General features: G+C 39.4%; 1 protein-coding gene across 2 annotated transcripts in view; it reads right to left on the reverse strand.

Moving 5' to 3' along the window:
* Window positions 1–10,003, reverse strand: part of aldh1l1 (aldehyde dehydrogenase 1 family, member L1) — a 72,923-nt gene extending 62,920 nt beyond the window's left edge. The window contains exons 1-2 of one of the 2 annotated variants that reach the window (XM_086086444.1): window positions 9,919–10,003; window positions 3,877–4,010 (exon numbers count right to left, since the gene is read on the reverse strand). In XM_086086444.1, coding sequence (XP_085942570.1) covers window positions 3,877–4,010; window positions 9,919–9,932 — 148 coding nt within the window. In that variant the 5' untranslated portion in view covers window positions 9,933–10,003. The remainder of the gene's footprint in view (window positions 1–3,876; window positions 4,011–9,918) is intronic. The other variant, XM_086086445.1, reaches the window with a different exon arrangement.
* Between the last annotated feature and the right edge of the window lie 11,945 nt (window positions 10,004–21,948).

Here is a 21,948-nt window from a genome sequence, read left to right on the forward strand (position 1 = left end):
TTTATTTCATTGGACTAAACTTTTTAAAAAATGCTTTAATTTGTTACAGCTAATTTCGTTTAGTTTTTCTCGTTATATTCATGATTTGGTTGAAAGCATCATTTTCAATTTAATATGAATCAAATACATTTATTTTTCCCAAGCCAAATAAAAAAGTTATATCCAAGTAACTTTTTACTTTGGAATAAACTAATTAAAGTAAATTTTATTACTTTACCCCAAATCAAATTTCTGATTCAGTATGAACAAAATTTGCGAGGTTCAACCTAAGTTGGTTGCCAGACAATTGTAGGGCACACATAGGTGAACAAACATACACGTCAAGGGACAACTTAGTGTTCAACTAATGTTTAACTAACATTTAACTCAATGTTTTTGAGATGTGGGAGCAAATTGGAGTACCTGGAGAATGCCCACGCAAGGACCCATAGAACATGGAAGCACCACGCAGGAAGGCTGGAGGCTAGATTTGAACCAGTGTGTGTTTAAAGCAAAAGATATTTGCAATCAAATAACAAAATGACAGTAAAAACGGGAAAACGGCCCCTAAAAGATGTTGTTTATCGTGAGTATTTTGTAAACTTGTGCAATCTTTTGTAGAACTACATGAGTCTTAATTTACAATCCTTGTTTTGTTTTTTTGTTTTCATGTCTAACTAGTGGGGGCACATACAACACATTTTTTTACATTAGTAATACATAAGTTTTTCATTTCGCTATGTGTGTAAAATTTGACATTTTTAACTAATAAACTCATAACCATTTTTACAGTCTAGCTAACTTTTTTTAGTTAGTTTAAATTTTTTTGAAATAAATACTTTTTTTTAGGGACAGTTTTCTGTTTTTAAATACAGCCTCCAGCCTTCCTGTTTGGAGCTTCCATGTTCTCCCTGTACCTAGAACGTATGTTAATTGAACACTTAATTGTCCCTTGATGTGCTTGTGTATGTTTGTTCACCTATGTGTGCCTTACAGTTGTGCGGCAACCAGCTCAGGTTTTCCATACTGAATCAGAAATTCGCTTCGGGTTAAAGTAATAAAATTGCCTTTAATTAGTTTATTTAAAAGTAAAACATTACTTAGATGTAATTTTTTTTATTTGGCTTGGGAATTTTTTTTTTATATTAAATTGAAAATGATGCTGTCAACCAAATCATGAATATAATGAGAAAAACTAAAAAAATTAGCTGCAACAAATTACTTCATTTTTTATAGTTTAGTCCAACAAAACATTTTTTTCAGTGTATGTGATGCCACCACAAAGTATATACAGTAATATAATGCAGTGTTTCTCAACCCTGGTCCTCTGGGCACACTATCCAGCCTGTTTCCCTATTCTCAATCAAGGTGATTCCAAAGACAATAACAATCATCACCTGCGTTGGAATTGGAAAACAGGCTGGATAGTGTGCCCAGAGGACCAGGGTTGAGAAACACTGGTATAGTATTGTATATTCTTACTAACAAACAGTGATTAAAAATAAAAATAAAAACGCTTAAAAGGAACCCCAATTGTAATGACAAGTTTGTTCTATATTATTTATTTGGTTGTTATTAACATAACTCTGAGATTAATTTTTCAAAAATCATTTCCAGTTTAATACATTTTGTAGAAACTTTATTTGGACGTACGCCGCCATTGTTATTTACATCACAACGCATTCAGTGCGTAGTGACGGCAGGCCAAACAATGTGAAATGCGTATAAAAAAAGCAAGGTAAGCCTTGTAGCGTTCCTAAGGAAACAACATGTGATCGGGAGAGTTAATCTCCCCCACGCCGTGCTCTCGTCATTTATCAGACGCATTCAAGAGTTTTGATAATCCCTTTAGGAACGCTACGCAGACTTACCTTGCTTTCTCTAAACGTGTTTCACATTACTTGGCAGAGAGCGAGCCACCATTCTGCATCACTCACTACGCAACATACGTCAAAATAAAGCTTTTGCAAAATGTATTAAACTGGAAATGATTTTTGAAAAATTAATCTCATAGTATGTCAAATTAATCTCATAGTATCTCAGTATGTTAGTAACAAAAAATAATAATAATGCAGACAAACTTGTCAATACAATCGGGATTCCTTTTAAAGACCCTGTAAAGTGAATTAAGAAATTAGTTTCAAACTATATTACAATGAACTCACATGTACTCGCAGTTTGGCATGTACGGATTTACCTATTCACAGATTAAAACAATTTAAAAAGTATCTTTAGGTGGTCGGGGGCAATCTCCGTTTCTCGTGGGAAACGCTTATTGGCGGTTTATCCCCGCGTAAACAAGACTTTTTGGGGTTAAACAAAAAACTATTTATTTTTGCAATGCGCTAATAATAATACCGGTAATTATACATGGATGTGTGTTATTGTAGCGGCCCGGGCTCTATCGCCCGCAAACAGTTGGGGTCCACTGTATACATGTTGAAGATATTTGCTGAAAGCACGTGCAAAGACTGAGAACTGTGTAGCACTCAATTGTGGAGATATATGCATGGGCTCTATTTTCATAGACAGGTACTTGTGTGCTCAGTGTAAAAACGGGCGCATTGTCATTTTCATGCCGGGGCAAGTCTAGTTTAGCGTGTTTCAGAATTTGGTAGACACGCTACACCTTGCGGTGTGGACCGAACTTCCGTGTCAGAGGCGCATCTAGAAATGTGGTGATAAAAAGTAGACTAACTAGTTCTAGACTTGAAAAAAATGAGTTCTACTTAGTGGCGCAAGTGGTCTACCGCGACTTTGGTGGATATGATCAAGGCACGGGCAGAGGGATATAGTGCTCTGCGGACAAGTGGTGGTTGTCAAATTGCATTTATAAATATGAAAACAGCATAAGATAACCCCTATTAATCATTGTACAAATCAATTAATGAACAAATTATTATCATTATCGTCTAAAAAACCCTTAATACCTTGACCGTGCAGCACAACTGGTGGAAGGGTGGGCTGGTGTCACACACAGATGTACGATCAGGTGTGCAAGGTGGTCACCAATTGTCCATGTCACATGCACGGCCGACTACAACCGCAAGGAGAGATCTTGCACTTTAAAGTCACTTTGTGCATGCCAATTTTATGCACGGACCCCAAGCAAGTCAATATCGACTTGATTTTAAATACAATGAGGGTAGCCGCTTCGATTGGCCGGGAGTCAGCTGTGTTCCATCTCAAGCAAAATACCAAAATAAAGAAGACTCCACCAATGTGCACAATTAAGACTGTGCTTTGTACTAGACATCAAAGAAAATAGGGTGCACAACTTTAAAAATTTTTTTTTAACATTCCAGTTTTCCTGATTTTGCACTTCTTATTACGGAATGGAAAGCCCTGCAAAGACTCAATGGAACATATTCCAGCCATGGAGGCTTTAAACATATATATTGTCGCGGTCAAACATATTGTGGTGTAAGTATAAGATGCTAGATATACCAACATATTTGATTGACCAGTTATAGTTGAGCAGGGTGTGGTTTCAGCGCACTCAGCAGACACGCCCACAGCGCTGAGAAAAAGGTTTGATGCTTCAAAATTTTAAGCCATATTTTATACTACAGTACTATATTATTATACAGTATTACTGTACTTGCTGATTTTTTTATTAATTAAAATTTTGCAAAAACTCTTCCTCCTCTGTAATGTGTCAAATTTTTTAATTTTACAGGGACTTTAATACAGTGCCTTTTCCAATGAAGTCTGTAATATCCAGACACATAAATACAATTGTAGTAGTTTGATTTCAGTTATCTTGACCATCTTGTGTCACAAATCATTCAAATTCAATATATTTATAGACTTCACAGATGATATCTTGATAAGGAAAACTACATCCATACACTACGGTCATGCTAATACCCTAGCCCCAAAATGTGATGTTCTTACCCAATGGGTCAGCCTTGCCGTCTTTGTCTGGGATGGTGAATATTCCAACAATGGTATGGCCCTCTCTTCTCAGCTCCTTATAAACCTCCTGACCAAACAGACTTTGACCAATCACAGCAATCTTCATCTTCAGGCTTGGAGGGGCCGAGAGGGGTTTGGGTGAAATATAAGAGCTTTTTTTATTTTATTTTTTACAATAATTATTATTATTATTATTATTAAATAACTCGCAATTGCAACTGAACAAGTGCTGCTGCTGTAGCCTTTTTTCCAGTAGATTCAGAATGACAGTGGCTATAAAAAGTCTACACACCCAAGTTCTAATGCCAGGTTATTGTGATATATAAAATGTTTTTGACCTATAATGTCCCTTATAACCTGTACAACTCAATTCAAAACATAAAAATTTAATATTTTAGAGAGGGGAAAACTGTAATACTGAAATAATGTAGTTGCACAAGTAAACACTCTTATCGCCGGGGATGTGGCTGTGTTCAGAATGTTTTACATTCAATTGGCCCTGTCATCATTTAAAGTGCCTCTGATTAATCTCAAATAAAGTTCAGCTGCTTTCCGAGCATTTTTGTTTTGTTTTGTGCTGATACCCTGACTGATATTTAAAGGTGCATCGTGCAGTTCTAAAAAGGTAATGTTAAAGCTTTTTCTTATCATGCATGCTCCACCAATGCCAAAATGTGCCAAAGTGCCCTGACTTTTTTACCCCAACTATGCCTATGAGCTTGTATCTTCCCTTCAGTATGTCGTGTTTGGGGCGAACACGCCACAGTTTCTTGTGGCGGAGGGGTGTAGTGGCACCATGCAAGAACTTAAAGCCTGGTTTATACTTCTGTTTGCTCTTGCGTTAATGACCGGCATACATCACGTGATCGACGCTAGTCATTAAAGTCAAGTACTACGTCGCTCGTGGCCGGGTGCGGCGCACCAGTCTCCATATCTGGAACGTCGTAGATGGCGGATCATAACATCGCTCGTGATTGGTCCGTTTCGATGGCGTACTCAGCTTCTTCTTTTTTTCTCCCCCACCCCCTCCCTTCATAGTTTCAAAGCAACTGTGTTTGTAAGCGCAGGCGGCGCAAATCCACTTCCCGCCTGGGAGACCACGATTGTACGTGTGGATATGTGTGTGTGACGAGAGGGGGGGAAAAACTATGTTTGCTAAGCACGGGGCTGTTGTGTTTTGGCAAGTTTACGGCCAACACCATTGCAAATTGGCACTAAATAATTGCCATGATGAGGTGATGAGCCAACTCTCACAACTTTGTTTCTTGTTCCTAAAGAAAAAAAGACTTCCTGAATTGTTCATAAAATGCAGAGGAATCTCCACTCTGTGGCATCCTAGCCAATAAAAGCTGTAGCGATACCCCGACTTGGAGTGAAACTGCAGCAGAACCTGATGTGTATTGCACAAAAGTATGAAGGCAAACGCACGAGCGTGGCTCCGCCGTAACGTCTCCGCCATAACCTGATGCAAAAGTATAACGAGGTCTTTACACAGAGGCTGCAGTTGCACTTCAGGCCAAAGATGGCAGTCGCGAGTAAGAACAAGTGACCAACTCCACAATGATCCTTTAATTGCAACTGTTCATAATTCCCTCCAGCCCTTCTGTGATGAACGGCATTGCTGTTTCTCGATCATACCTTTCGGAATTATGGCTGTAATGTTCGACCTTGGTTTCATCAGATCAGCCTCTTGGAAGCCTCCCTGAACTTTTTTCTTGTTTGTTGCTTTTCAGCAGTTCCGGAGGGGTTTCTAGATACTGTCACTTTTGTGTCACATTTTCTCCATTTAATAATGACCTTCTTGATTGTGTTCCATGGTCTTTTTAATGCCTTGGAAATTATTTTGTACACTTGTCCAGATTGATAGAGATAGACCAATATGTTGTTGTTTTTTCAGGGCCGATACCGATGCCGATTATTAATAGTCAAGGAGGCGGATAACCGATATTTGCAGCCAATATTCATTTTCAGTAAAAAAGGCGGGGAAAATATTGGCGTCCAAATTTTTTAAAAATAAAAATGCCCATCTTGACTCGGGTCTGTAATGTCTTAAAGGAAATTTATTGAACAATTTTACTGACTTTTCAAAGTGTAGAATTTATTAATTATTTGATTTTTTTAATTAATTTTAATCTTAAACAATAGAAATCCTTTTAAATTTCTAATAAAATGTTCAAGGACCTCCCAAGGTTATCAGTATGTCCTAAAAAGTAAATACCATGGCCCCTTCCCATGGGCTCAACACCTGTGGGAGGGGCCAAAGGTCTGAACCCCGGTTACTGAAGCTAGCTCTGGGGACATGGAATGTCACCTCTCTGGCAGGGAAGGAGCCCGAGCTGGTGTGCGAGGCTGAGAAGTTCCGACTAGATATAGTCGGACTCGGCTCCACACACTTGGGTTCTGGGTACCAATCCTCTCGAGAGGGGCTTGACTCTCTTCCACTCTGGAGTTGCCCACGGTGAGAGGCGCAGAGCAGGTGTGGGCATACTCTTTGCCCCCCGGCTAGGCGCCTGTACGTTGGGGTTTACCCCGGTGAACGAGAGGGTAGCCTTCGGGTGGTGGGATGGGTCCTGACTGTTGTTTGTGCTTATGCACTGAACAGCAGCTCAGAGTACCCACCCTTTCTGGAGTCCTTGAAGGGTGTGCTGGAGAGCGCTCACCCCGGGGACTCCCTCATTCTGCTGAGGGACTTCAAAGCTCACGTGGGTAATGACAGTGAGACCTGGAGGGGCGTGATTGGGAGGAACGCCCAACCCCCCCCCACCCCCACCCCATCAGAACCCGAGCGGTGTTTTGTTATTGGACTTCTGTGCTCGCCACGGACTCGCCATAACAAACACCATGTTCAAACACAAGGGTGTCCATATGTGCACTTGGCACCAGGACACCCTAGGCTGCAGTTCTATGATCGACTTTGTAGTCGTGTCATCGGATTTGCGGCCGCATGTGTTGGACACTCGGGTGAAAAGAGGGACGAAGCTGTCAACTGATCACCATCTGGTGGTGTGTTGGCTCCGATGGCGGGGTCAGATGCTGGTCCAACCTGACAGACCCAAACGTATTGTGAGGGTCTGCTGGGAACGTCTGGCAGAATCCCCTGTCAGAAAGAATTTCAACACCCACCTCCGGCAGAACTACTCCCTTATCCCGAGGGAGGCTGGGTACATTGAGTCCGAATGGACCATGTTCCGCGCCTCCATTATGGAGGCGGCCGATCGGAGCTGTGGCCGTGAGGTGGTTGGTGCTTGCCGTGGCGGCAATCCTCAAACCTGCTGGTGGACACCAGTGGCTGCTGACAGGTACCGGCTGGCCAAGCGGAATGCGGCTTCGGCGGTCGCTGATGCAAAAAGGAGAGAGGAGTTCGGTGAGGCCATGAAAAACGACTTCCGGACGGCTTTGAAGAAATTCTGGTCCACCATCCGGCTTCTCAGGAGAGGAAAGCAGTGCATTAGCACTGTGTATCGTGAAGATGGGGTGCTGCTGACCTCGACTCGGGACGTCGTTAATCGGTGGGGAGAATACTTCGAAGACCTCCTCAATTCCACCGACACGTCTTCCTTTGAGGAAGCAGGGTCTGGGGACTCTGAGGTGGGCTCCCCTATCTCTGAGGTCAAAGTCACTGAGGTGGTTGGAAAGCTGATGCACTGATCTAGGGCTGTCGCAATATGCAAGTCCGTTGCTTTTCGGTCAGTCACTGGGTAAAGCGGCTTTTTCCTCCTTTCTATTCACTCACTCACACACAAACATGGTCTCCCGGGCGGGGAAGCCCACGCCGCCTGCACCGACGGCACCACTCCTCCACCCAGACCCGTAACACGGCTTTTAAAACCAGTTTAAATATTTTGGTTTGCATGTGTCCCATCGGGTCTTCATAAGCACACGCAATTATTTTTCTCATTTGTGAGCCGCAGCAGTCGCATTGCTAATAGCCCTGTAGCATTATTGCAAGCAGCGCACCACAGCTATCGGTGTTGTTTTTTTTATTGCTTGCGCTTCAAAGCCTGCCGAAGAAGCAAAACGCGCTAGGTGCACACACCCTCGCAATCCTGTGCTGCTCAGTGAGATACGTGCTTTACCAAAGACACTGGGTGAGTAATAAGTTAACTTTCCTGTCACTACTGACTCCTAAACCGTGCTTAGCGTATTGAGGAGTGAATCATCTTGCCACACACTCTTGGAGGCGGTGCCGTGCCAAAGTAGTTACCCGTGAAAAAAAGTGTATCCCCTGCCGCAGGTACGCATGTTTTTCAATAAACGCATGACGAAGACACGTGTTTTTGAGTTTTACAAACAAGGTTTTGTAACAAGAAAAATAATATTTATTGCAGATAAACAAAAGAAAAGCAAGAACACGCTTGCATCCTGCAATGGACTCTAGGTGCGTTCAATGACCACGCACGCAGTAAGAAATTTCAGCATACATAGAAAAAGCTCAAACGACTTATGAACGTTAATGTTTCTTTGATTTTCTTCCACATGTTTGAAGTTTAAAATTATGGTTAGGGTTAGGAAGAAGGAACATTCGTGAGGACGCAACTGCTCATGTGTAGGAATTCTTTGGATTTATTTATTACACCATTATCACTATATTAGTTGAAAAATTATATGAAAAACGCAATATTATCGTTTATCGCAATAATTTCTGGGGCAATTTATCGCCAAGCAAAATTTCTTATCATGACAGGCATACTGATAATTCTGTTTTCAACAAAAATAAATAAAGTTGTCAGTGAAAGTGGCAACGTAAGATGGCTGCCCTCTGGCTTCAGCCGCAAGGGTCTATTGACAGTCCATTCATATATACTGTAAGTCCGTGACTGACTCCAATTGAATGAGTTTCACTGTGATTCTATTCTTTCTGTATGTATGTTAATTGTGAATGGACGCTACAGCTGCTAGCTTAATGTTCAAACTTGGCTTGTAACAGATGTGTGACGTCATGCATGCTGTGATAATTACTCTGATTCACTGTTTAAAGGAGACTGAATCTCTCCTTATTCACCTGTAACCGCTTCAAACAACTAAGTGTAAGTAGGAATGGTAAAGGATAAATGGTTTTACAAGTATAACTTATATAGCGCATTCTATACCACATGGTGCTCAAAGTGCTTTACGATGCATCACATTTACCCATTCACACAGAGATTCATACACCAATCGTTGGCTGCCGCCGTGCAAGGTAACACCAACAGCGTGCAACGAAATAAAAAGCTGTTGGCTGTTACATATGCCTCCAGATTTTCGGAGCTCTAGGTGATTCGCAAGACCAGGAATGCTTCATTAAGTAGTAATTTTGAAATATAATAAAGATGAGTGGATTGTTTAATTCTGAACACAGCCACATTCCAAGGGTGTCTGTACACTTGTGCAACCACGTTATCTATTTTTTCTTTTCTTTTTTTACTCCCTCTTTAAAAAGGTTACAACCACACGTATATGTGAGTGGTTTACGTCCAATAAAGCAAATGCCACATGCATTAACATGCTTAAAAAAAACACAAACTAGAGATATGCTGTACAAACGTTGCTTTCATTATGCAAAAATGCAAGTCATTGTTGTCTAACTGGGTCCAAAGAACAAATTAAGTAATAGCCTCGTGTGGTTGTCAAAATAATGAGTGCTCTGAGTCTGAAGTATGTGTATTAAGTGTAAGCTTATTTTCAGGAATGTTTCACAATATAATTAAAATGGTTTGAATAAAAGCCATACAAGAATAGCTCAATTTTGTGAGAGAGATTAAGAAGGCTAGGGCATTAAAGTCTAGTTTCCATAAAATGTATTCATTGAAATGGTGTAAATAATTTCCCTTAAAGCATGATTAAGTTAAGTTGAAAAAGGGGTGCAGTGGAAGTTACTGTCTAGCCAGTAGACAGTGAATCTGCCAATCTCTAGCCAATTACATCACCAATCTTGGCTCAGTCATTAATAGCCTAGTCCTCCTCTGCAGGCAGCAAGGTCCATATTGAAACACATGTGACTCACAGTTATTTCTATGGTGTGTGTGTGAGTGTGTTTCTTACCTCTCCTTGCACATCAGCACTCCTCTGGTTGGCTAAAAAGAGTGCTTAGTTTGAGACAGGAGCTTTTATTTGAGGCCCCATGTGCAGGCGATCCATTACGTAACACTTTAGTTAGCAGTGATTGGACAGGCCAAGCATGGACTGCAAGGGGCAACCTATCAGCTCTTAGTGTCTTTGAATGAACCTAACACACTAAAACTGCTGACAACAATGATAAAGCTCTCAAACATTTCTTAAAAGCGGATTGTTTTTGCCACATTAGCTATTTCTAAGGACCTCTCTGAGACAGCATTAAAATTCAATATTTGGCCTAATTCTTAATAACTTACTTCGAATTACCGTATGTTGCTATTTTAGCCTATTATAGCCTATTTTCTCCTGGTAGGGCGAGGGACCTATGGACTTATTTCTAGTCCTAGTACTAATAATCATTGTATTGACTTCAGTGATGTTTTACTTAACGGGACTGCAACATGAAAAATCTACTTTTTGGAGCTTTTAGCCATGTTAAAATGCTAATTCCTCACCAAAAACATGACCAAGGTTGTGTTTTTCTTCAATCGCCCCTGTATGAGAAATTCTAGGTTATTCTGCTCTCCAAGCACCAGCCCCTCCTAACCTGAGAAAATGAGCTGTTGGCACGGGTTGACGTTATTGCGTGCGGCCCCACCCCCGCACCGCCTCTGCGCACGCCCACTTTCTCTGAGACCTCCCTCCTGGTAGCCTTTATCAATAAACATTCTGTCCAAATGAATTCAAAGCAATCAATTATTCTTCACATTTGCAATGCCAAATTGCATTGAAATGATTATTGGCTGTCTTAAAATCTATTGGCTGACACTGGTGTAAACTAAAAGTAAAACATTTGCGCTGATAAATTTAAATGAATGTTAGGTGTAGTGGATAGTGCGCTCACCCCATTAGCAACAAGGCGCGGGTTCGTGACCTGCTGTGGTGCTTTTTTTCTCCTCCTTTCCTCTAACCTCTCTGCTCCTCTCCTCTTCCACGATTTCTTGCGGCAAGGACCTGTTTTGTTTCAAATGTTTATTCAAGAATTGATGGCTTGCATGACCAAACGCAAAGTCCATTTGAAAAATCGGCTTAAAACCTATCTATGTTTCGTGGGCGTTGCCGGCTCGGATGACGTCATGAGAGGGGCACGGCAGCCACAAGGGGAGAGGCGGGGTTTTACTGAACTGTGCGTTTGACTTCCAGGTAAGAAAAATAGCCACCGAAATAAATCGCGATTGTGTCAAAGATTTCATCATTATATGCCTATAGTTAACTGTGGAAGGGCTTAAAATACCATGGTGTAGTCTCTTTAATATAGCTTTATTTGCTTTCAAAACAGCTGCAGCACACATAATATAAAACAATCATAAACCAAATGGCAAAAACAGCAGTATTTTATTTGTTTATTGTGCGATTTTTTTAAAAAGGGCTAGTAGCGCTACCTACAAATTTTTAACAAAGCAGCCCTGGTTGCATGTTTCAACAAGATCTACAAAAAGTTGGAGGTATATGTAATAGCTCAAGACCTACAAAATAAGTCTCTTGCAGCCATATGCAAAACCTAATTGAAAGTCTGCCATTTTGAATATAATTTGCAAATTCGCTGTGACAACAAAACCTGATGTAACTGTAATGATCATATCTTCTCAAAATGCGACAGGAGTCCAGTCCTGAAGATGTCTACTACTAACTTGGTTAAAAATGTTCATCTTGTCTTCTAATTTTTACAATCACTTTTTTCTTTTTAAAGCCAAATGTTTTTGTTTACTTTTAATAGTTTCAGCCTCGACTGCCGCTTTCCTCCTGCCGCCTGATACACGTCACAACAGTCAGTTTGACAGCTTCTGAGGAAGACGGCAGTTGACGCCAAAACTAGTAAAGGTAAACAAAAACCTTTTTTCTCTTTAAAAAGAAAAAGAGTGATTGTATATACTAACCTATTTTTCATCGTATTGGTCGCGCCACCTACTGGTTAAAGGAAATACGTATTTTCATCTTTAGTGTTTTTTTCCTAGGGAGTAACCAGATCTACCTCATATTTGCTTGGAAGAGTTTTTAAGGCTTCATAATTTTGAAACATGAAGTTTGTGACTTTTTTGTGAAACGCTGTGGCAGCCCACCATTGGGGCCTACCCAATGTCGTGCCATAAGTGAGATTTTATATGGTGCAATTTACATACGCTTACAAAAGAAGTTAAATAGCATTATTTTTAGCGTTGTCTTTAATTCATAAGAACACATAAAATGCCCAACAATTTAAAACATAAATTAAATTTATGAATGAATGAATTTTATTTTTCAAACACATAAATATAATTTTAAAAAAAACAAAGAAAAGAAAAGAAAAACTTGATGAAACATTCTCAAACAATAAGACTAATTTTAAACAATTCTAATCACAGTCCTGTACATTCACATAAAGTCACATAAAAATACAACAAATTAAAGCAAATAACCACTGCACGGACACCAAAGCGCCTTAATATTTTACATGTTGTCTGTGGCACTATAGGCATTAATGATTTTATATTTTTGTTTTTTCTTAAACCCCGATAAGGAAGTACATAGTGAAGACGGTCTTCTGCCAAGATTTAGTCATAACTGTTTTAATTTCCTTATTTACTCAGTAAAGCTTTGTGAGTGTTATCGCAATGTCTCCTGGTGACGTCATGACTGGGACCTACTATATTTCCACATCAATGGGCCATCTGTCAATGTGTTTGAATGATGTCTCCAGGTGCCGTCATGACTGAGACCTACTATATTTCCACATCAAAAGGCCATTGGCAATGTGTATTGAATGATGTCTGTAAAAGTCTTATCTCATGTCTGGGGGCTTGGGGGGTTTGTGGTACCACCCTTCAAGACAGTATAAGAATGTTGTAAGTCCTCTGAAATCTTAGCACTTGTGAGAAGCTGCAGCCATTGTCTGTCACTCATAGGTGCCCGGAGTATTCTGTAAAATAAAACCTTCGAAGGAACTGTTCACCGATCTCCAGCCTGTATTCTGATCATCAACATTCTCTCTACCCGAAAGACAACGAACACGCGGAAGACAAAGCTGTTCTTCTAACAATAACTTCAGCTTATCTTCAAGACTATTCCACAATTTCACACCCAAAACTGAGACACATCTGTATTTTACATTAGTCCTCACTTTACATATTTCAAACATAATTAAACCCTTTAAATTGTAGATTCCTTCTCTTATTAAAAAAATAATGATAATACAAAGAGGTAAGGTATTATTTACTACACGAAAAAGTGTTTCAATTGTTTTTAAGTACACAATATCCATAAATTTCAAAATACCCGATCCTATAGATAACTGATTAGTTTTTCTCTGTAACCAACCAAAAATTACAGAAAAAAACAATTAGAATATGAATACGCAATTCATATTCTAATTGCTTTTTTCTGTAATTTAACAATTGGGTCAATGTTTGTTTTATACACATTGCACCAAAACTCAGCACAATATGACATATGAGGTAAATTAAGTGAAAAATACAATATGTGTGTGTAATATTTAATGATAACTTATTATAAAACTGGTAAATGGTCACTTACATCAGTCACTAATAACCCACTTTCTATCTTCCCTTTAATTACATTTACAAAAAATATTATCAATTAATGTTGCACTATCTTTAGTTATTCTGCTAGGCTTTAAATTAATGGATAGAAACTAAAACTAACCATTGTATTAACAAATGATCCAGTCTTCATATGATTTTGTTAGAATTCTGTTAAAGTCCCCATAAACAAAAATTGATTGGGGGTGGCTGGGGGGTGTCTGGGGGCCTGGGGGCGGTGGGGGCTGGGTTGTGGTGGGTGTGGGTGGGGGGCGGGTGGTCGTGGAGGGATCGAGGGCTGTGGGCCGAAGGGGTGCCTGGCGGGCCTGTCATGCCCTGTTCTGCTGCGTTGGGTTTAGGGCGCGGGCCGTGTTAGGGTGGGGGGCGCTCCTGGGTTTGCTCTCCGGCCGGTAGCCCCTGAAGGGCTCGGGGGTTGTGCCTTGGTGCTGCCGTGGCCTGGGGGGCCCTGGGGGGTTGTTCTTGCTCTGTCCTGGCCGGGGTCGACGGCTCCCCTCTTTGGTGGAGGTTTTCATGCATCCCAGATCCACCACAACAGCATCTACCAAAATTCAAATACAATCTGCTTCTTCCTCTGGTCGTTGAATCGGTGGAGGCTGATGTCTGTGGATCTCACTCTGCTTCATCTATCCTTCCTTCCTTTCCTCAGTCTTTCATTTGGTCTCTTGAGGTCTCCCTAATTTGTTGGAATTTAGATGTTTCTGGGGTTGGTGAAAGATTCTGGTTAGTAACCTGGTGGGTATTAGGTGATGTCTGGTTGGTGCTGGGTTTCACTTTTCTTTCTTTTCTTTGATCCTTCCTTGGGTCTCCTGACAACCACACGACTCTAGCTGGATTCTGAAGTATTCGGTTTAGGTGAACGGTATGGGATTTTTATTAGGTTTTAGGTGAATTAATGAGCACACACTCACACGCACATATGCACACACACACCCGCACATGCACATACTCACGCACTTGCAAAAAAAAGAAAAAAAGAAGGGAAAAAAGAGAGAAAACAATGATGATGATGATGTCGAATTGGTAGGATTACCGAATGAACAATATTGAGCTCTCTCTCAAAAAAAAAAATTAAAATTAAAATTCAGGACCCAGATGTTCTATAAATACAACTTATTAACAAATGCTTTTTGCTCTATCAATAATAATTCCATTAAATTATCAAAAACAGTCATACTACCAATAATCCTGCACCTCCTCCCCTTTTGTTGTTCCTGTTTTGCACAAACATTTCATAGCCATCTAATCCATGTGAAATCAGCGCTCAACCAAGTCTCTGAGATATTTTTAAGAAGTTACTGTATAGACTCCTACTATTGAAATGAATCAACGAAAAACCCTTCCTTTCAAAATTACAAATTTCTTCAGAATAATATTCACAGTTCAATTTAATGTTTTGATAAAAGTGGGTCTCTGGATCAATGTCATTGTCTAACTCGTAATTCTTATGGTCTTGAAAATCAAATGATGTAAAATGTGTTGGTTTACACATTTTCTTCCGGGTTATGTGAAAATCAAGCAAGTGTAGTTTTGGTCTGGATCAAAATCCTGATCAAAACCTGCCTATACCCATAAATGTCTCATTTTAGCATGTCGAGTTGTTCAATCTGTTTGATCCATTGCCCTTTGGCGTTTTCAGAAGCCCCTTTTGGTTTAATAAAGACCCTACAATTGACTGTCCATGTGGCTTGGAGTTTCCCCAGTTTTTTCATTTGTCGTGCTTCTTTTTTTTTCCTGCCTTGTTTCATCAATTCTGTTTTCTATTTTCTATTGGCAAAGCAAATAATTATGGTAGGAATTGTATTTGTGTCAGTATATGACAAGCTTCTATGTTTTCCTTATCAGTGGTTATGTTTTTACTTTGTAAGAATGTGAGCACCTGATCTTCTGTTGTACCGATCATGCTCCACTTTACTTACATCCCGATGTGTTCCAATAACTGCCTGTCTGTAACTAGTTGGATTTATCCTCAAACCTGAAATCATAACTTAATTTATTTGTGAATATTGCTCTAAATCATCTAGCCTATTCTCCAGGGCCTCAATTTTCCTTTCTTGTTGCATGTTTTTCATTTCGAGATACCTTAATTTCGGCCATTAGCTCAGTTATGAATGTTTGTTGTTAGTTAATTTTATTCAGTTCTCCCACCATCATATTCATTGCCTCCTTGAGTTACTCTATGTCCTATTGCAATGCTTTCAATGTGATATTGATTCAGTGCCTTAATGTAAACGTAATCCTTCTACTGTACAACCGTGATCAGTACCTCCCCAAGCCTGCGCCGTGTTCAGCCTAGCCGCCGCCGTGACGATTCTCTCCCCGCTGACTGCAGTCACTTGCACGGCTGTACGACCTGGTTCGCCTATCTGTGATTCTGCTTTTCTGATGATGTTTTCCTCCTCAGACTCCCGGCGTTGGCTTAGCCTCCGCAGTGGTGGACAGGGCCGTTTCTAGCTTTATGGGGGCCCTAGGCAAGATGCCGTTTGGGGGCCGCAAGTTCGCCAAACTCTACGCCAAACTCTGCTCTACGTCCCTAACTGTGTCACACAAAAACACCAGCCACTCATACTCAGCCATCAATGTGTCTCAAGACATCTTAAGTTATGTCTTAAGACATATTTTTGAGACGTCTTGAGATGTCTTCTAAAGTCAAGACATGTCTATAAGATGTGTCTATTGACATGTATTGAGAGGTCTTGATAAATCAAGATAAGACATGTCTATAGACTCGAGTCTTAAGATGCCCTAAGATGTCTTGGAAATATGAATGTCTTGAGATGTCTCAAGATTATCTCGAGATGTCTGAAGATGTCTTCACACATCTGAAGATGTCTTCAAACGTCTGAAGATGTCTTTTACTGTATCACAATTTTACTGTTCCTCTTTATATTTAAAATTTTATTACTAGTACTTTGCTCAGTTAAGACCGTGTCTCACTGAGCAGCGAAGGCTTGCGAGGGTGCGCGCATTGCGAGTGATGGCATTTCGTCGGGTCTCTTCCAAGACTCCAAAACATTGCCAAGAGTGTTTGCCAGAACCTTATCCATTTTTATGCTTGCAAACCGTTTTTATAGTCGCAAAGAATTTTTTTTACATGTTCAAAATTTGATGCCGACAAGAAAAACTGAGCATAAAAATGGTTTCAGAAGGTCTGCCGAATGTCTTGAATGAAACTGAAAACAATCTAAACAAACTCTCGCGCACCCTCGCAAGCCTGAGTTGCTGAGTGAGACATGGGCTTAACTGACAAAAGTAATAAAATGTTAAATTTAACTGATTAAGAGGAACAGTGAATAGTGATACCATAAAAGACATTTAATCCTCAAACTAATGACTAATGTAAAAAAAAGAATGAAAAGCCAGGTTACACAGAATATACAGAATGTTAATGTTTGTTACCGCTGAATATATTTGGTGAGTATACATTAATTTGCATCCTGCTACTTGTAGTTGATAGTTTTCTTGTAATTACAGTATTTTGATTGAGGCTGAACCTAGAAAGAAATTTAACAATCAACACATTCAAATTTAACATTTATTTAATTGCAACATTTTCAACCGTTTGACAGGGTACAAACACAGAGAATCCAACAAGATTATTATTATTTTCCCTACCTTGTAACTGGACACATTGAAAGCAAGGTGAAATGGATCTAACCCTAAAAACTTTGATACACATTCACAATAATAACAATAACAACGATAACAACAACAACAATAATAATAATATATCTAACGAAAGTCAAAGCAAAACTGCTTTATGTGTGTTTTGTCAAAAATATTAACTAGCTATGGTGCAAAAAAGTTTGACCAAACGAAAGTGAGAAAATACAAATATTAAATATTTGTAAATATAAAAATGCAACAAATATATATATATATTTTTTGCAGAAAATACAAATTAGTCAAAAATAAATATTTTAGACAAATAAACATATTAGCGAGAACACATGAGAAACTGCAAAAATATAAAATATTACACAAAATAGCTTAAAATACACAGTACAAAACAATACACATGTATTGCATATAAGAAACAACAATCACGTGCTGTCAACATCAGTTCAGACGATTGGTTTTTCTCTGAATATTGCTCACACTCTCCACACTTCACTGTGACATTAGAAACAATCACTCAACAACAGTTACGTGTATTGGCTTTTATCAAAAATATATGAACAAATACTTACTCTTATACTGATTCTTTCATCTTTACCCTAACTTCAACCTATAAAATATGTGTGCAGCAGAACACAAGGGGAAAAAAAAGAATTAATCACTTTGTCAACAACAATTCAGAATACTGGCTTTTGTCATAACTGTATTGAGAAATACTTACTAGTACTGCATCTTCATATTTCACTGTAACTTTAAAATAACATGTATTACACAACACCAAAAAATAATCACATCAGTTCAGCCTACTGGCACAAGTTAGGGTCATCCAAGTTGACCAGATTTATGCAATGTAAGCAGCACTGCTATTTTGTGAGCACCAAAAAGTTGGACAATTGCCCTGAGTACTCAACAGTACTACACAACATCTTACGGAACCTGCTTCCTCACACACGCGCACAAGCACAATGTGAGATAAAACACCCAAAACATAAATTTGTTTGAGGGTAATTCAAAGTAACACGACAGAAATGCTCTACTTTATATTGCAATAGCCATCGTTGTTAGTGTTGGATTATTAACATTGTTTTTCTGTTTCAATTTATATTTTAATCGTTTTTGATATTAGTTAGAGCTGTGTAATAATAAGACAACAGTTAATTCATATGTTAGTCAATCTATAGTCTTTGTTCTCTTCCCTGGGAAAGTAAGGTTTCTGATTTATCTAAATGAGGGGATGTTTGAAAGTGCAAGCAGAGGTCTGTCCATAAATTTCCTGGTGCAAGGAGGTGCCGGGGATCCAATTGTTTACCCACATCTGGAGTGGACTGAGATAGGAACTGGTGTCGGATTCTAAGTTGTGTATTTCACTCTGCTGACAGGACAGGATGACAGGGGGGAGTAAACACTGTTTTTGTATAAGTGTGGGAGAGCGGAAAGAGAGGGCACACTTTGTGGTCACTGCTGATTGAGCAAGGATCCAAAGTGGCTCGGAAATTTCTGAATAATAAAAGCTGGCCAGAAAACTTCTTCACGAGATCTCAACTTTGAATTTTATTTTGAACACGCAGGAAATCAAATAAATGATTTCTAACATTAGCTAGCTATTAGCCAGAGGGGGTGGGTGGGGGACAAACTTTTTGATTCCCTCGCTCCTGCCTCGGCTCGAAAACCACGTACGTAACCACAAGAATTGAAATTTGTTCATTTGTAGTCCAAGGTAAAGAGATAGAAATACTAATTTTTACACTGAACTAGCATACTGTACCGAGTTAGCGAACAGCCACAGTGGTGCTTTGACAAACTTTTTTCAACACACGACACTGCTGCAACAGTGATTGCAGCTGTACCTTGCACTTTGGTATCCCCGGGGTATTTGAAACACATACACAGTCCGAAGAAATAATTATTTTACTCACCTTTCCATTCGCCGTATAGTTGTCTTCTGGATTGTTGAACAGCATGAAAAACAAAAGAAAAAACCGCTGCCTCCTTGACGCGTCTGATGATCATCAGATGTCGTCCGACGTCTACCTGTGGAAGCACACCCCCGCCCCTCCCTCCGCGCGTGCGTGTGTATCGAAATTTAATTTAATAGTTTGACGTTTGGAATTTGTTTGATTGTGTTTTGTTTTGTTCTCAAATCTCTATGGTATTACATAGATTAATTTATTCAAATCTATATTTTAAGTTGAATGACATTTTATTTCATACATTATGACATATTGTTGTAATCATTATTAATGTATTGTAATATATATTTTAAATGGATTATTCGTTGTGATATTAATTTAGTTCAATCATTTATTTATTAAGCACTTTTAAAAAACAACTTTATTTCACTTCCAATTTATCTTATTTTGAGAATATTTGTTGCAGAAAAAAACTATACATCACCATATCCTGTTCCATGTGAAGCAACATTGCTTGTTTATTCATAACTTGTTTAGTTAATTATTCTTAGTCCATACCATAATAATTACACAGGGCTCTAAATTATAAATAGTGTAAGTTAAATATGGGGAGGAGGGCAATTTAAAAAAAAAAAATTTTTTTAATCATCATTATAATACTGCCATTGAAACAAGATAGCTTGACCATTTCTTTGAGTCATCCATATCATGTCTCAAGACACCTTAAGATGTGCATGTCTTAAGTCAAATTAAATATGTCTTAAGCTGTCTTAAGACATTCAATGTCTTCAAGACACAAACCTCTCTTTGGGGGGCATCCCATGTGCTGCTCTCTCATGATAACATGTCTCAAGACATCTTATTATATTTGATTATAATAAGTTATCACATGAATGAGCACTTATATATACTATTTGCTGCAATTGAAATGCTACACCCACACACACACCAGATGCATATTGTTGTTTTTTATCATTGTGAGTTTAGTACCGCCTTCTAAACTTGTGAATAAATGTGCAGAGCAAGGAGGTGGAGGCAGGAAGTCCTTTGGTGCTGAGAGCATCCACTTCCTCCTTTCCGCAGAAAGACAAACTTGGGTGTGGTCCTTGATTCCTGTCTCACGGAGTTGCATAATTTGAGGAAGATTTATATGTAACCCTGACATTTTTGGGTCCTGAGAGCCGAATGCCAAAATATCTGCGGTCCTGGGGCGCAACGACTGTCGACGATCGAAGCCTGTGAACAGCCAGACTTGGTCTGATAATCTAAATCCACTTTTGATAGTGGCCGATCAGCCTTCGGTCGACTCCCCGAGATTGCGGATTGACGGCAATCCAGAACAGCAGCTCCCTGAGATGAGGAAAGGACGCATTGAGGCAGTTTTATGTCATGTTACGTTTATCTTCTCATAATAATAAAAGCTACTGACCCATTTAATCTAATCGTTCCCATTGACCTGAACCGCCTCAATTATGTTTGCATTGTTTCCAAATCATCCAAGGAAGGATTTGGTGGTACAGTAAGGCTTGGTAGGCAATACAAATGAAAGATCAGTAAATATGTGCAGGTCATATGTCCTACTGTATTGTCCTATGTCCTACTTGTATCCTGATACAAGAACAAATCAAAGGCAGAGACAATATTCAACAATGATCAGAAGGCAGATTTCACAATCACTACTTTGAGCATTTTTTGTGTGCGTGTCTTTTTGTATTCTGTGATATATTCTCGCCTTCTGTGACTCAACAGTCTTGAAATGGTGCTCTAAAATTGCCAGGCAAGTCACTATGGGGTATATTTTCCCGTTCACGCTTAAGTCAGTTTCTTAGATGCCTTTCTTATGCAAATTCAAGTTGCCACATGATGATTATCCTATTCAGACCTCTGACAATTCCACTATTGACCATTTGCACCGACGTCACGTGATCACATGACTGCCCTATGAAAAGGAAATGATTGTTGAATGGAAGTGGACCTGACCCGGAGCAACTTAAGTGACTTAGTGACTGCTATTTTACAAATTAAAAGTTATTATTGCCCATAGAGCTATGGAATCTACTACTTTAACCGAAGTTCGCCTGTCAGTCGGAGTTGCACATTTAGTCGGGACTCATAGAGCGCGATATTTACTTAAGTTGGAGATCGTTAGTTTGAAAACAGCCCCTTACATTCTGTTGCCTGCTGTTTTTACCAAGTTAATCAAATCACTGACTTCGACGGAAATTCACAGCACACGACCTATATCATTATGTAGTCAATGCTGTCTCTTCTCCTTAGATTTTTAATCTTGTCGCTGGCTGAGTCTCTGGGACGAGATGCTACGCTCACACCAGGGGACGCTATACCTCGCAATGCAAAGGTAAAACTTGTTTATCATGCTAATTGACTTATTTTTTAAAAGTCCGTTCTTTATTGAAACGCTGTGATGATGTTATGTTACTACGTTTACTAGCATGGAACAAATGACTATCGTAGTGGCAAGCTTTGCAGTAATTTCATGAATATGGCTCCAGAGTGAAAAACTCCAAGCACAAAGACGAAATCCCCCATTATTAAACAGTCAAATGCACTTAATAGTTTTGAAGAAGGTGCATTTTAAAACTAAGCGGTGTGTTCGTGCAGTTGGAGTGGACGCTAACTATCTGGCTCGTTAATGTGATTTGAAACACGCAATTAAAAGTGTACGTTTACTATTAAAATGTATGAACATTTATCTACTAACCTCGCAAAAAAATATTGCTGCAAATCCGTGAATACTTTGTGGGCTTCCAGTCCTTTCTGTTGATTGCTGCTATCAATCGACGTATTTTGTCTTCATTAGTAGGTATGCCATAAAAAGCAACATTTGATTTACTCTTTTGTCTGTCTGTACAACCGACCGCACAGCAAGATCTGAC

The sequence above is a fragment of the Leptonotus elevatus genome, chromosome 10, assembly GCF_054856555.1.
Source record: "Leptonotus elevatus isolate MCC_2025b chromosome 10, RoL_Lele_1.0, whole genome shotgun sequence".
Classification (NCBI taxonomy): domain Eukaryota; kingdom Metazoa; phylum Chordata; class Actinopteri; order Syngnathiformes; family Syngnathidae; genus Leptonotus; species Leptonotus elevatus.